This window comes from Bidens hawaiensis, unplaced genomic scaffold (assembly GCF_021521415.1).
Source record: "Bidens hawaiensis isolate Kalapana, Puna unplaced genomic scaffold, B.hawaiensis_p1.1 tig00041118_1, whole genome shotgun sequence".
Lineage (NCBI taxonomy): Eukaryota > Viridiplantae > Streptophyta > Magnoliopsida > Asterales > Asteraceae > Bidens > Bidens hawaiensis.
The window spans coordinates 1-17,264 of NW_027497266.1; the positions used below are offsets into that span (position 1 = coordinate 1).

Genomic DNA, 17,264 nt, shown 5'->3' on the forward strand with positions numbered 1-17,264 from the left:
TTTTTTTGTGTTGCAAACAGGGGCGGATTCAGTGTTTTGTCAGGGGAGCGTTTGCACCCACTGAAATTTATAGTTTTCTTTATAAATTTGTAATATATTAGGTCCAAAGACCCAAGTAACACATCCAAAAAAATTTTTTTGACCCATCAAAAAAAAATTAGTGAACCATTCATGATTTTTTTAGTGCACCAAACTAAACTTTTTAAATTTTAAGCCCAAATGTAATTTTGTTATAAATAATAAGAATTAAGCTCATATTAGTTTAATTACTCAACCACTTTAATTGAAAATTTGGAATTAGTGGGAGAATAACAAATTAGGTTGATGACGGCTTTACATGTGGCATCTCAGGTTAGATTTATTTTATAAATTGTGATTCCAAATTCTTGATTTTATTCTAATATAAAACAAACATTCATGATTCATGGTTCATCACTTGTTAATTTATTTATTTCGTATTTGAATTCTACAACTACAATGCGGTAACCGGTTTCGATCTTTTGTTTAAAAAAAATAATGCCCTTTTCTTGAAATTCAAAAGACGAATAGATTAGTGTGATCTTTGTTGTCTTATGGTGATGATTATTTGGTTTCTAGCTTTCTAATTTATTCATTGTATGAGTGTACCGTTTATTATTGTTGTTATTTTTTTAGTGTTCTACACTATTGAACTTTGTAATCCAATTTATTTGTACAGTAAGAGCTTTTAGCTACGACAACTATGAAAATGTTTTGTTATTGAAACGACAAACACCATCTTCCGGACCCGGTTTAGTTGATCTAGATAATCTTCCTTTGGATCATGTCGATAGAAAAAAGAAGAGTTAAGTGTCATTTTAGTACCTGTGGTTTGGCCAACTACGCAACTTTAGTACCTATTCTTTATTTTGTGCAAATGGCTACCTCACTTTCAAAAAGCTTGCCTTTTTAGTACTTTTTTTTCTAACCCCGTCTATTTTTTCCGTTAAGTCAGTAATAATTTGGTAACTTCGTTATTTTCTTTGTGTTTTTCTTCTCTATTAAACACTTATATCTTGTAAACACTAAATCTCCAAATCATAACATCAAAATCCAAGAGACGAGGTACGGAGAAAGTATTGGCTTAATGGACATTGCCAACTAGGTGGACATGGTCATGTCTTTCCATATAGAAAGATAGGGTCTACAGAACGACATTTCAGCACGGGTTGGTATGATAAATACGATAACTGGTTAAAGTATAGTGTAATTTGTAGTGTTGAAAAAGAAGCATTTTTAAGTATTACGAATGAAACTGTAATTGATCGTTTTTCATAAAATAAAATCACGTAGAGGTCAATTGTAATATGTATTTTGTTTATCTTTAATGAAATTTTGTTTACATTTCTATACATAGTTTGTTTAATGTAATTTTTTACTCGACCCGTTTCGGTTTGACCCGACACATTTTAGTTTGAATTGATGAGTTCTAGGTTGAACTCTTTTTTGCACCCACAAACTAAATTTTCTAGATCCGGCACTGGTTGCAAATGTTACTATGATTAGTTTTGCATGTGTTCTTACTCAGTAATAGCTAATAGTTGTTAAACATATACTTTCAGGTTAAATACATCGAGCGGGAGGTAGATTGAAATCAAGTCTCGAGGCGGATTGTCGAACACAACCCTTCGAGAAGTGTTGGTTGTTATTACAAAGTGCCAAAATTAAATGAGTTGTATAGGAAATTAAACTATAATCTTTTTAATTGTCAATAAACCTTGTAATCTTCACACCTTTTATATCATATGACACTTTCACGTGTTCAATTTGAAAAAGGTTAGAACCAATTCTCCGCAATAGAAACTCATTATCTAATATACAAATTCTGGGTGTCACACTAAACCATTATGTGCCATTAATAATTAGTCGATGGTTCATAAACAATTAATATAAACACTCTTATTTTCTAGTTTCAACCCAGATTACATGTTGAAGACAATCATTTCTTTAGTTTATCGTGTTCATTTCAATGATCGATCGTCGTGAAATGATTATCAACATCAGCCTCTACCAAACAAAATGTCCAAGGAACGTTTTATGCGTCATTAACATCATCATTAATTTACAAAAAGGTTACATACATAAATACCATTTATTTAGAGCTTCGATGCATGATGCATCAAGGCATTATCATGTATTACTATATAAATGCACGACATATACTATACAATTTAAAAGTTTGTTACAACAGATACGCACAATACAATGAAAAGAGCCAATGTTGGTATATGTGCACGTACCCTTTCCCTCGTTCCATTTGACACGTCAGTGTTTTTTGAGGTGCTCGATTTTTTTCCTCCTGCATTTTGGCTTTAATCATTTTTCAAATAACTTTTGTAAAAGACGTTTCATTTAAATTTATTTGGGACAAACACCATAAAAATTAACATGCTTTGTATTTTTTAATTTCTCAAAAAAGTTTTTTAACAAAATTTTTGCACATTAAAGTCTCCCTAGATGTTAAATTTGAACAAACCCATAGTTTTTAATTTTAAAACAACCTATAACAAATAAACAACCATGAAAAAGAAAATATAAGTCACATAAGAAAAAAGGACATATAAGAAAACAAATAAAAAATATTGGTTCCAAGTTCTTTTTTTCCAATCAATATATTATTAAAAGTTAACATGTAGAGTGACTTTATTGTGTAATAAAATATTGAGTGATTTGCGAGGAAGAAGAATTCGATTGAGAATTACTCATCGGAGAATCCCCGTTGAAGATGTCGGCGTGTTGGCAACACCTACCAACAATAAGATTATTGGATCCTACTGGAATGCTCAAGTTTCCATTTATGCTACAAAGCAAAGGACTTTGTCGACAAGAGAATCCGTCATTGAAGGTAGGACTTGCCGGTCTAGGCCTATTGGAAAACTGGGTGTATGTGTGTTACCAAGGGATATCTACGACGGATATCCCTTGATAAAAGTCAGTTTTCTAGTACTGTCAAAGATCCCACCATAATAGCGAATACATACGGATCTTGATATTTAACATGTAAACTTTCATCCGTACCGTTTAGTCATCGGACTAATTATAAAAAGTTATAGTTTAGCCAGTCTTGATATTGTAAAATTCCTTTTACCAAGTTCAATTATTAAATTAGTAACAAATGAAATATTACCTTTGCATTGGCCAGCCGGTGGAGTTTGTATGTTACAAACACGAGGGAAAGACAAAGCTAATGTCCGATTCATCGGCAACCCAAGATTGGCCCCAGTGCCGTTTAGTAGCGAGCAGAAACACTGCGATTGAGCTTGCACAACTTTAGATAGTTGTAAACAACAAGAAGAGGACGGAAACGATGAGTTCCCTGATGTGTAGTTCAGGCACGGGGCTAAGTCAGTGAGTGAAGTGGTGCAGCCGGATTGAGCCATGGCCTCACCCCATCGCATGATCACTAGGATCAAGACTAGACCCATGCTGGTCGTATTTGGTGCCATCGGTCAAGTTGGTTGTATAGTTGCTAAATATGTTGTGTTTTTTAATGCAGTTTAAGTGAAATCAAGAAATGCATATATATAGGAGATTCGAGTTACCAACTGATCCTAAATAGATGATTTCTTCTACTATAATTATAACTATTTATGCAAAGTTTTCATATTAAGTTATATACTTATTCATGTTAATATCATATTTATTAAGTAGCTAACTTATTATCAAACTATTTTCAAACAAAAAAAATTACGTTTTCTAAACATAAATGACATAACTTAGGTATAGCAAAGCTTTTGTCACGATAGGTGTTTGATTTGAAAATTCAGAATTAAGTGATGAATTAACAGTAATACATAATTTTAATTTATATGGAATATAAGTTTTGAGAATTATATTATTTAGTTTCTTTTACTTGTGTTGTATCGTTATCATTTGAAGAATTACTCCATAAATTGTTATTTTTTTAGCAGCTAAATGTTGCACTCTACAAGAATTAAACCATTAACCTCCTATTTTATTTACATTCTCATCACCTTACCATCCCACAAAAATAAAAATGACCCATAAATTGTTATCTACTCTATTTATGTTATATAATTGTATTATATTTCTAACTAGTACTTACATCTTAAATTTGCACATCTGGTGCTTAAGAGTAGAAGGATCGAAACCATAAACCTCATATCACATGTAACAAGTCAATAATTATTATTTCAATCGTAAAGATTTTATTATTAGCCCCCACCATATGTTGACAAAAGAGGTGACATGACACGGCAAGTCATCGGGGTCTAACAAGGATAGTACTGGCAACATCACCACCGGCTAGCTAGCACCAGTAACTAGCTGGTCATGGCGGGGAAACCTACAATATGGATTCTACGATCATACCATACGAAACAAGAGTTTTTAGTCGGCTCATTATTCTAAAAAAAGTCCAAAACCGATCCATTATACAAACACACACTATTTATCTCATTATATGAACAGTTACTCGATCTCACACTGAACTTGAGATTAATGAGTATTATTTTTTTAGTGATCAAAAACAAGATATCCGATGTTAGGGCGGGGAGATTCTATCTAGCCTTTTTTTATCCCTCAGCCCCTTAATCTCCGTTACATCAAGTTAAAGTTATTATTATTATTATTATTTATCTTTTCCCTAAATCTATGGTATCCATCTTTCCCATATGTAAACCAAATTTCAATTAATTAGGTACAGCAAATAAAATAATATAAAATTAATTAAAGATATTAAAATAACTAAAAAGTAGTAGAAATAATTTTAAAAATATAAAACCTCTAAATTAAGACTGCGTTAATCCTATCTACTCTTCTAATCCTCAAGCCACGTGTCTGTCAAATATTAACTCTGAGGATGGTTTTCCCGCTGGAAGAACACTCCGACCCTGTTCTAAATCCAAACCCTAATTCCAAATTGGATATATTCCCCCTTCCTCTCTGCCATCGTCACCCGTTTGCCTGCCACTTTATTGTAATCATTTTATAGTAAATTATATAAAACTTCGATTATTTAAAAAAAAAAAAAAAATTATATACCTCTCTCAGGTTAAAAATCTTAATATTTTGAAAGAACTAATTGGAATAGTCTGTTTCCGATCTTAATCTCGCGTCTTTAATCAGATTCAAGACTGTTCACAGGTAATCTTATACTGATCTAGCTATGATTATGATTTCAGTTTGCAATCTCCGTTTTCTTTTTTGGTACAATTTTGTATATGTCAATTGATTTTGGAGTTTAATGAAATAAATATATGATTTTGACTTTTTTTCACGCTGGTTAAACTTAAATTTTGATAGGGTATTTGCTGGCTTGTGAACTAAGATTGTGTTTGAAGTAAACAAACTTTGTATACTTTTGGTTCAATTATAAACATCAATTGCCACTTGTGTTGAAGAGAGGAGCAATAAACATTGCTTTTTTAAACCAAAAAAGACACTGCTCTTATTTACCATTTTGTTGTAGTTTGTTTATATCTGTTAATTTTTCTCAAGGGTTAATGATTATGATCTTGCGTATCAATCTTCAAGGTATAATTACTTGACATCTTTATTTTCTGTAATCGTTTTTATTTTATACCCATATGTAAATTCTATGATGTTGTTTATTTGAATGAAATGTGTTTTTAATAATCCCCCAAACATTAAGTAATTTTGCCAATTGAGGCTAAACTATTCACCGCCACTGAGAAATTTAGAAGAGAATTTGAATTTTTACAAAAAAGTAAGCTGGTGAAATTATTTTTTTAATCATCTTCATATCATCACCATCTTTCTTTTAAAAAAGGATTTGAGCACAAATAGGTTATCAATTACTTGCTATTTGCAGAGTGTAGATCCATTAGACTTAAAAGTCTTGGAATGCAACACCAATTAGATTTCATCCCACGTCTCCAAAGGTCGATATCCTGAGCAGTTTGTAACAAGGTCTGTTGATGGAACATAATGTGGAAAGTAATAAATTAGGTGCAGGCTAGATATTAACCCAGTTTCTAATGTGGATGGCCTTGCTATTAAAGAAGTGGAAGGTCTTAAAAAATTAGATGTTGATCCTATCTTTAGTAATGGTCAAAATGACCGTGTAGCGTTTGGTCGAGCGCCTTTTTTACTCTACTTAAAATCAATATTAGATTTTTTTTCTTTGCTATTGTTGTAACTTTTATGTTCTTTTATTGACAATGGTGAAGATGGAGTCTCAGGAGTGCTTCTATATCACAAGTCATTTGTGTATATATATTGCAGCCCGCTTAGTTACGAATGGATTAGTTCGGATATTGTATTTTCCTACCAGGTCAAGCGGGTTAGACAAGTAGCTTAAGAAAACTATTTGAACTGCTTGAAAGCAGGCCAAAATGTAAAATGTTGCAACAAAAAAAAAATCCTTAATTATCTTAATTCCCAATTATAGATCACAATTTGTGATTGAAATAATGTGATTTTGTAACATTTTAGACACTATTGACTTCCAAAGTGGAGGACACAACTAATAGCCAATGACAATTTGCAAGTATTGTCAACTTAAAGATGCTAAAAATTCTAACAGAAAGGATGGAAGTAAAGGATATAAATGTAAGGCAGGCAAAATTAGAGCTAACAAATCTAATGGAAAATTGAATTGTTGTGATACCATTGCTTCTTGACTAGGATTGACTTTGATGGAGAAGATGTTGATTTGTTGGTCCAGTTTGTCCAAAAACTCAAGTAGAAAAAAAGCTAAATACAATATCATAATAATGGTTTTGAGTTATATATTTTTTAAGCATCCCGTGTGTCACACGGGTTTTAAAGCTAGTTAAATAAATATTACAAGACTATATTAAAGAGAAATACAACTTGTCATCATGATTGGGCATGTAGGTGTTTGTAGTATGCTCCATGAGATCCAATCAAACGGCCGTTGTGATTTTCCTGTTCTAGCAATTCCACAACAATAACATCATTTATTTCTAGAATGAATACACATAATTGACTTGACACAATTTCTCAACATTGGGTCACATTTTCATTGTGACCGTCTCCACAACACAAATATATATATATATATATATATATATATATATACTAGCTCCTTGTTATTTATAACTTATATAATCATCATATAAAACAATACCCATCGTATGTTTATATTCTCAATAGTCAATATCAAACATATAACATATTTTTCCTTTCATTTTAATTAAATTAATTAAAAATAAATCATAAATTTGAAACTAATAGAAGAAGAAAATTAATAATTTGATGTAAATAGAAAAGATATAACATAGTTACAAGATTGTAATTTCAATACTAGTATAAAAGAAGAAAAAAGCACATTGATTTTAGATTTATACATTAAATAAGACAAGAATTACATGACATAAAAAAATAAAATAAAAAACAAAAACAAATAGCAATCTTAATCACACATAGAAACAAATGAAACAAATCGTGCAGTGAAAATACGAAGAAACCAACAACAAGCTCTTTAACAATCACAACATTCTCAAATTTTCATTCCAAACAAAAAAACTAGAAGCAGAAGGTAAGTTGGTGCTCCAAATTTGCTTCCATCCGATGCGTTGTTGTTTGTCGATGGCGTTGTTTTTGATCCCGACCCTGATCCTGATCATTCAAATTCAACTAATTAAAGCGGGGTCATATGAGCGGGTTGGGGACTCGGGAATTGCTCTTTTGATCAAAATGAGTTCGGATTGAAACATATAAATCTTTAGTGGTTGTTATAAGTGGACAGGTTGGACTGATTTGGGTTGAAACTTAAATAAATAAAACAAGAAAATAAAACTTTATTTTTTATAAATCCAAGTTTTTAAATATAACTTGAAAAGTTTATGTGCATTAAAAGTATATTTTGAGACTATAGTGAGCAAGCAGTGGAAAATATGTTGTAAGAAATTTTAGTGTAATTGGATTGACTTGTTAACCAATCTGAATCATAATACTCATCAAGTTGTATTTGGTTCAGGATCTAGTTAGGGGCCAAATCGGGTGTAAATCAAAACCGGGCCAGTAAAAACAGCTTAGATCAGTCTGATTCGGGTTTTTCATTCGTACATTTTGTTATTTAATTCAGCTTGGCGCAATTCATTCATGTCCGACTTTAACCCAAACAATCCTATAAAAACAGTCCGTCTAGCACATTACCTGAAGGAGTAGTTGGTGTTAATGGTGTGGCAGGAGCTTGAGCTTCAGGGGTTCCTTCTGAAGGCTCTCCGGTCGGGGCAACTTCTGAACTCGTAGGTGCACTAGCCGGTCCTCTAGCAGGTCCATTAGCAACTCCTACCAAATAAAAAAAATTGAAATTAATAAAAGTTTCAAAAGTGTTCTAATTAGGTCACTCAACTTTAAAAAGTGTTCCAATTAGGTCACTCAACTTTCATATTTTATTAAATTAAAGGTTTTAACAAGTTTTTTAACGTTTTTGTTTTTTGTTTTACATAAGAAATCTTTTTATCTTTTTTTTATGTTGACGTTGAGTGGCGACGTGGATTTTATTTTTTTATTTTTGAATTTTAATATAATTAACGTTTTTTAATTTTCTAAAAATATAACTACATATATTGCAAATTCCGACCCCCGCGTCTTATCCTCCATTTCTTTCTTAACATAAAAAAAAATCGGTGAGACTCGATTTGAAGATATAGTGACCCGATTTGATAAAAATATGCATGAGTGACCTAATTGAAACACTTTTGACAGTTGGTTACTATTCTATGATATATTCCCTAATAAAAAGGTCCCAACTTAATTTTCGTATATTAAAGTAACGAAAACACGAAAAGGTTAAACTTAACTAGAGTAGTTTTGAAAAAAAAAAATGTTATGAGAATAATAACTAATTACCCGTTAATTTCGTTAGTTATTTTAATAAATTTAAAAATAAAATAAAATAAAAACTATACCATTGCACAAAGTAACCGGAGGAGTTTGCACATTACAAGCACTAGGTAATGTCATAGCAAGAGTTTGATTAATCGTATTGGGGAGATTGCCATTAAGCAAAGAGCAAAGGCAACGCGGCTGTGTCTGGACCACACTCGCAAGTTGCGAGCAGCACGCTGGTGAAGGAGTAGACGAGTTCCCGCCAACAAAGTTCAAACACGGAGACAAACTCATGAGTGAGTTGATGCAAGTGCTTGATTGAGCCCGGGCTCACCCCAAACCATGACCATTAGGACCAAGACCGCACACATGACTTGTTGCGCTTTTAGAGCCATTGGCTAGCTAAGATTGGATTTTAGTAAGTGAATAAATATGTATGTGATTATTAAGTGTGCTTGATGGCTTGCTTATGGTGTTGTGTGATTAATGAAATCATGTATTTATAGGGTGAGACTTGGGATGCAAATAATTTGGTTTGAATATAATATATAGTTTGGCCGTTTGGGTAGCCAACTTTTTTTTAAAGTAATATAATAATAGTATTGATTTTGGTTGTATTTATTTAATATTGACGGTTTGAAACATGTAAGTATGATGCTTAAACAGAATGTTCACGTCCCAAGACTTCTTTAGGAGTTGGTAACTGAATTTTTATAAAAATTTCCAAATAGTTCGTTTCAATAAATTAAACAATTTTAATTTTAACATATTTATGAAAAATCTTTTATCTTAACTTTTGCCTCCTTTAAATTTCTACAAGTTTTTTTTTAAAGCGGCAAAAAAATAAAATAAAAGATAAAAACATGCCCCCATGCAGGATCGAACTACAGACCTCCAGTTTACAAGACTGGCGCTCTACCACTGAGCTATAGGGGCAATTTTGGTTAATGTTTTGTAAGTTATATGATTACTTATATGCTGGCTGTGTTGTTTTTGTTATTTGTTTTAATTTTGGTAAATGTTCTGTTCAATATAATGGTACTTGTAGAACTAATCCATATACAAATACAAGTCGCTGGTAATTTTAACAAATTATAAGATTTATGTACTTATTAATTGTTACATTTCGTCTTGCAAGATACCTGGTGATCAAGATTGATAAGGCGTGAAATGGAAGATGGTCAACGTTAATGCCATTGTTCCCTGTATATCATCCTGCCAAAAGACGAAGGGATGCTACCTACCGCTATTTTCGCTATTATACCGTGACACTTCACCTCTTTTCTTTTCATTTGGCCTAGCAATCCGACATATTTGTATGTGTGTTTTGGCTATGCATTTTACACAATAACATTTTTCTCCTAGATTCATTGAGCAAATAATTAACATAGTAGGTGTGTGCACATGTGTATGTGTTTTAAAATCCTTTGTATGTGTAATTTCTTTTAGATATACATGTCCATAATTTGGGCATATTATATTTCTTTATGATTGGATTCATTATTTAAGTCGACAGATGAACACCATATGTATGCGTATGTATGTATATCACTGAGACAAGCATATACCGTATATGCAAGTGAATCAAAAAGAGAGATGAGAGAAAAATATGAGTGTTGAGAGATAAAAGAGATTACATATTTACTCTTTTTATTTAATAGATTTAACTATTTAAAGAATCGCATATGAAACACTAAGCATAATTCTGGCATAAACAGTACTTGTTTGTATTAGTGTCCAAATATAGCGTGAGAGATAAAGACGTATTACGTATCAAAGTTGAATCAAATTTACAAGTGTTTATGTTATCCACGCGGTTATGTAATTAAAATAACTTTTGTATTTCATTCCCTATATGAACAAATACATACGAGGTTTGAAAAATGAAATAATTAATGTATTTCAATTAAAAAATCAACCCGAATAATAAAAGCTGGTGACTTGTTGAGTAATGAAATTAAAAAGATGAATTGGATAAGGTAAGGTGAACAAACTTAGGTGGGGCAGTTGTGATTGATATCATTGGTGTTTATGCTGCTGGGTGTGTAGTTGGGCTCCAAAATCATTTAGTTGAATTATATAATTATAAAGTATTTTTTAAATGATTCTTCATTCATACCTAAAAAACCTTTTAAGTTATTAACCATTCTTGTACAATTTTTATAACCATCATTTTAGAATTAAAATTGTGAATACTTGGTCGACTTTCACAACAACACAGCAAAAAGGCCAGTCGAAGCTCGCATCCATGAAACAATTGGTGGTCATAAAACGGTCGCAAATTTTGCGAAAAATTCGGGCCATAACATAAGATTATTCAAAGGGATTGTGTGACTGCATCTTTGGTCACAAATCAGTCGCAAATAGCCATAAGCGATGATTTGTGACCGATGACAGTCGCAAATGCAAGTTCAAGTTTTCCAGCAGTGACGGTGGTGGCGGTGGTTTTGAGGACTCGGTATTCACACATTTGTTATTTGCAACTTTTTTTGAATAGTCGGAAAATATAAAATTTGGTCAACAGTCAACCCAACCCGACCCTTATACTTGCCCGAAACATGTATGCTATTGAATCTCTTATGGGCTTGCTCTACCTTAAGCCCATCAAGCTATGAAGCCTGGGAGCATTGGTGCACCCATTTGAACCAGAGGTGTACAAAATCGGTTGATTTCCCAAACCGAACCGGTTTTTAAACAGAGTCTTTTAGCACAGAAAATGTTTCATCCAGTGCCATTATTCTACAAATATTAGTAACTTAAAGATGATAGAAACCAATGAACTAGAACATGGGTAACATGTTTGCGTACTTCTAACTTCTAAGGACCATATATGTAATCAAAGACCACATGCTCAACAAAACATAACATGTCATGAGCAATTGCTTCATCCAACTTTTAGGTTCAAGAAAGTACATGAAAACCGAGTTTGTACAAGATGATGAATCACATAAACATATAAGCGTATATTATACTCACATATAAGATTGATATAAGTTAAATTTCACAACCATATTTTTACAGTCTAGACATGGCTCTTAATAGAAGAACTGTATCCAGATTGATCGTCATAATACTTATCCCACAACATAACTCCTCCGTATTTTGCAGAGCCTTTGATTGCTGGTAGCACTTGGGAAGTAAGGTCACCAACAGGGATGTATCCACTTCCCGCAGCTGCAGTTGATGCCGGTAGCCCCAAGAAAATCTTGGTTGCCGGTATCTCAGAAGTCCACTGCTTCCACGCATCTTCGAGGTTGGTGATGCCTCCAGAGTATTGACAAGGAGGGTTGTTATAGAACTGAACCCAAACATAGTCAAACAGACCTGTTTTAAGGGCGGTTCCGATATATGCATCTGGGAAAGGACACTGGGGAGCTGCTGTCAAGTATACCTTCTTTCCTTGACTGCTGTATTCAGAAAGATACTTTGCCAGGTCATCCCAATGTTGGGTGGTTCCTCCTTCGATATCAAAATCGATTCCGTCTAAAACAGCTTCACCAAGAGGACGGGTGGATGATTTGCCACCTAAGAAGTTATTCCAAAGGTACGTGGCAACGTTTTTCGCATCTGCAGCAGAGCTGAGATAATAGCTCCCTGCTGCTCCTCCAAGAGTGAGCATCACCTTGATCCCTTTAGCTTGACATGATTTAATGTCGGTGGTCAAATTGGTGCAGCCATTGCTATAAGGATCGCAGTGACCTGCAAGATTGATCATTGGTGTCTGGCCGTTTCCAAATGTTGCTAGAAACGCAAGGTTGACATAATCATAGTTCCCAGTCGAGCAAGTGTCAGCCAAGGTGCCTTCACCTCCGTTTTGACCCCAGTAGATAGCTATGCCACCGGCATTGGCTCGTACTGCTAGTAACAGCATCAAAGAAGATAATAGTGCTAATCGGTATACCATTTTCAGCCAAGTATGTGTTTTCAGTTGAGGTGGTTGTTGAAAGTAATGGTGTGTTTTAAGTGTTTGAGAAGTGTGGTTTATATATCCAAGGGATTGGCCTATTGGGTTGATTCTATTTTTGTAGTGTTTTGAAAAACCAAGCACCTTGCAGGGCACTCTGCTGAATCCTATTTTAGCTTATTAAGGATTAATATTAGGAATCATTAAAAAGTTTCTGTTTGTCACTTAGTTGTGTTTTGTTTGTCCTTTGTTGATGTCTTCTGCATAAAGTTTATGTCAGAAAACCAACTTATGGTTTATTAATCTAGGGTATCAAACAGATTTGTGTCTTTGTTATCGTCGGTAACTAGGGTGTTACATGGATCTTGTGTCAGTGAAACTTGACTCGACCCGGACCCAAAAATTTATTTATTATTATTTTTGCATGTTGATGCTCACTTAATAATTATGTTTAAACCATAAAACATGACGCCTATATATTTCTTATAAATTGGCATAAAATACTTGATCGACGTAAATTATGACTTAAACATTTTTTTTAAACAGTTGTAAAAATAATCTGGTTCGTCGACCCTAAACAAGGTGTTAGCTGTAACATCGTGAATATTTCGAGTTCAAAATGTCAACTTTCCAAAGTATAAGGACTAAAATTGCCAAATTCCAAACTTGAGGGTTTAAATTAAAAATTCTGATTTCTTGTCCTATCGCGATACGCGACGGGACAAAGGACAAGCCCATTGCGTATCGCGATAGGGCTTGGTCAAAGGTTCTAGATGAAGTCAATGGTGATACGCGATCACCGTCGAGCCCACGTCATCGCGTATCGCGATGACGTGGCCTGACAGTTTGTGACACGTGTGCCACATGGCACACGGTGGCACCATCTGCCACCACGTTTCACCACGTGGCAACACGTCGGCCACGTGTCGCCACGCGGCACAACGCCTGCCAAGTGTCGCCACGTGGCAGGCCTACTCAATGATTCGGCAAGCCTACATCGCGATACGCGACGGGCTTGCCAAGGAGCCTATCGCGTAGCGCGATGGGATCCCAAATTTTGCTTATAAATAGCAAGTACGGGATCTCATCCAAGGCACACCAAATCCAGCTTACCCTTCTCTCTCTAACATCTCTCTACATTCCCAAAATCATATTAACGATCCGCCTCGATAAGCGTGCCTCGATCCCTCGTTTGTGTACCCACGATTCCCCAAAGTTTGAGCCACCCTCCACCCACATACCAATAAGGCGTTTGTTATCATGGCAATGAGTCCCGAGAAGCGTGCCAACAAGTGTTGAAGTTTGGCGTATCGAGAAAAGAATTTATCAAGAAGTGAAGCAGCGTTGGAGTACTGCTTAAGTTCCTAGGGTTTCTAAAAGCCAAAAAGGTTAGGCGTAATGTCAAATGAATATAATATAATATTATATTAAAGGCTTAAGCCTTAAGTCAAGGTTATACTCGATACCTCGATAAAAGAAATATAAAACATAACAAAGAAAAGAATAAAAGAATGAATTGTAAATACGTATATATGTGTGTAAGTATATATTCTTTGTTATGAAAATATTATTTAAGTAATAATGAGTATTCTTAAATAGTAAAGAAAAGAATATGTTTCTTTGAGAAGAAGAAAAGCCGGGTTTTTATTTATAAACTAAAGGTTTATAATTTACTTTTAAACTAAAGGTTTTCAAGTAAAAGAAATCTATGAACTAAAGGTTCATCGAGGTAGAGATATAAAATAAGACTAAAGGTCTTAAGCCGGATTGTATATCCGACTAACAAATGGTTATACTCGTACTATAGGTGCGAGATAGCAAGGGGAAGACCCTCGGACGGTGTTGAAGCCGATCCCAAAGCAAAAAGGTGAATACGCCCCCAAACTTTTATAAACTTGTTTTCAAATGAGTCAAACATGTTATATGAAAATTGTTTACAAGGAACTATGTGTTCCTAAAACCATTATAAATGAGAGTATAAACCTAGCCCACATGCTGTGGTATACGTATGTCTGGATCCTTTCATAGGTTGTACTACGCGATGGGCACATCGCACCACCCTGATCATAGGACGCTTTCCCGCGGGAAGTACGATCTTTGTGTATATTTACGGGTACTTAACTAAGTCGAACGCTGCGGTGTTTGCTGAGGTGACCTAGAGTAGAGACTTGAATTTATAAATGTGTTATTTAACTTTGTTATTCCTAAGCCACGTTGGGCCGAGGCAGGCGTAGTCTCGAGAGGTAATAAAGTAAAAGAAAATATTTTAGTGTCAGCGTGTTCACCAGCATTCGTTGCTGACGTCTTTTATTTACATTTTGCAGGTAAACAAGATTAGCGCTTTGAATGTCAAAGTGCTATTATATATCCGATGGCTCGTATTTGTTTTATATAAACTTAATATGATAAATGGTGGTTTGTAATTAAAACAAGTAATCCTTTGAAACTTAAACGGGAATCCTTTGTAATCCCGTCTTTTGTAATATTTACAACTCTAATCCACAAGTTTTATAAGTCTTCCGCTAATTGAACGTAACTCTGATTTATTTACACTTATGGTACCAACATAAATGTCATACGCCTAGGCCGTGGTTTGGGGTGTGACAAGTGTTGGTATCAGAGCCATCGATCTTAGCGAATTGGGTATCATAAAACAGTACCCAAGCTTCAATCCAAGTATAGGAAATAATTGATTATTTTTTTAAGGACAAGATAGGCTAGAAACCTTTTCTTTCCCTCCACAATCTAAACCACCTAAAATGTAGATGTCATTCAAGGCTCATATAGAGAATTATATACGCAAGTCAAAGGAGGCCGGAATCGCCGAACCCTACCCCGAGGATAACATGAGTGATGGATACTATGAAGCGTATTTTGATCAAGATGTGGAATACGACTTGACCAAACCTGTGTACTACCCCGGAAGTAGACACTACTCGATAGACGTTCCCGATAGTCCACCAAGACAAGGAATTGAACCACCAACGCACTCAAGTTACCATCCACCAACCATACCTATGTATCAACCCCCTGAAGTACCGACGTACCATCCATCGGATATTCCCACTTACCAACCATCTGAGATACCGCAGTATTTTTCAACTGGATACCTGCCAAATCCACATCCGTCCTATGCTTTTCTCTCAAACCGACTAATAAAAGAGGAACCAAGATCCCCCTTCCTCCGAATGGATGCAATGCCACTCCGATCAACGAAGGTGGCATACCGGAAGCTCCACTTTCAATGAAGTCAACTCACAACTCAACAATGGTGAAGGGCCATCCCACAAGCCCAAGATGAGGGTAATGATGCCCTACGAAAGTTTCAAAATGCCCCCGATAATCAATGAGACCACTGAGCTTATGGAGGAGGATGAACCTGAAGAGGAAGAAGTGAAGAAGAAGAGGACCCCGAAGAAGAGAATGAGGAAGAACCGGAAGAAGAGCATCTTGATAATCCCAATGAGATATCAAGCTCAATGGATGGATCACTCACTTCCCAAAACCCGAGCTACGGTTCTATGGATCCATATGTCCAATACCTTGAGAAACTGAGGAACCAAGCTTCGTCAAGCTCCCACCATTCCAAGGAAGGATTCCATCGATTCAAGAACAAGCTGATGAGATCCGAGAACAAAACAAGGCTGCAAAGACTTTCTTCTACCTTGCATCCGACATGACTGAGGTCCCGTATCCTGAACCGAGGAATCACTACGAGATGGTGACATTGAGTTATCGCGACCCACCTCCACAATATGGATACCCCGACGTAGTCCCACAATCATATGAAGAACATTTGGATCGCGCTTTGCACGAAACCGACGATTGGAGAAAGAAGGTAGCTGAGGAAGAGAAGAAAAAGAAGAAGATGGGAGAGAAGCTTCTTCATAAATGTAACAAGCTGAAGGGAGTGGTGAAAAAGTCTTTAAAGAATTAAAGCAAGGTTAATGAAGAGTGTGAAGGAGAAGTCATGTGTAATATAGTTATGTTTGTTATGTAAAATAAATGTATGTAACAAGAACGTTGAAACGTTCTTGCAATAATGATAGGATGATCAGTATATATATAACGTGGAAACGATATATATATATACATGTATGTAATGTGGAATAAATATATATATCCTTTGTGATATATATATATATATGAATGTATAATAAATTATATGTTTAATAAAAAGAAATGTTGTTTAAATTTTAGATATAAAAAGATAAATTAAACGAAAATGTCTGAACAAAGTAATAACATAGAGATAAATCGAAAAGAAAAAGAAGTAAGAAAAGAAAAGGGGAAAGAACCCGAGGGTAATCAAGAGAAAGAAATTCCCAAAAAATATATGAACAAAATTCAAAAGATGATTAAGGATGCGGTTAGAGAAGAGTCCATGGCTAGGTCTCAATCCCGAAATTCGAAACATTCTCATTCCATTAATCCTTCTCGAAAATCTGTAAAATCTCGTCCGAATCCGTCTCGAGTCGAGGAAAGTGTTCATGAGTCTAACGCCGATGGAGGAGTTAGGCAAGAGTTCAAAAGGTTTAAAATTAGTGGGTGTTCGTTT

The 17,264-nt window shown here is 34.7% G+C and overlaps 1 protein-coding gene, 1 non-coding gene and 1 pseudogene across 3 annotated transcripts; all 3 read right to left on the minus strand.

The window, feature by feature from the left end:
• Positions 1-7,392: 7,392 nt before the first annotated feature.
• On the minus strand, positions 7,393-9,235 carry LOC143592631 (non-specific lipid transfer protein GPI-anchored 15-like; annotated as a pseudogene). The gene is made up of 3 exons (XR_013145954.1): positions 8,883-9,235; positions 8,125-8,259; positions 7,393-7,584 (listed from the first exon to the last, which is right to left on the minus strand). The product of XR_013145954.1 is annotated as a non-specific lipid transfer protein GPI-anchored 15-like (transcript).
• Positions 9,236-9,666: 431 nt separating this feature from the next.
• On the minus strand, positions 9,667-9,738 carry TRNAT-UGU (transfer RNA threonine (anticodon UGU)). Its single transcript has one exon. It is a non-coding gene; the product is annotated as a tRNA-Thr (tRNA).
• Positions 9,739-11,730: 1,992 nt separating this feature from the next.
• LOC143592629 (acidic endochitinase-like) lies at positions 11,731-12,856 on the minus strand. The gene has a single exon (XM_077072508.1). It carries the CDS (start codon positions 12,704-12,706, stop codon positions 11,825-11,827), a length of 882 nt encoding a protein of 293 aa, XP_076928623.1. The 5' UTR covers positions 12,707-12,856; the 3' UTR covers positions 11,731-11,824.
• Positions 12,857-17,264: the final 4,408 nt, after the last annotated feature.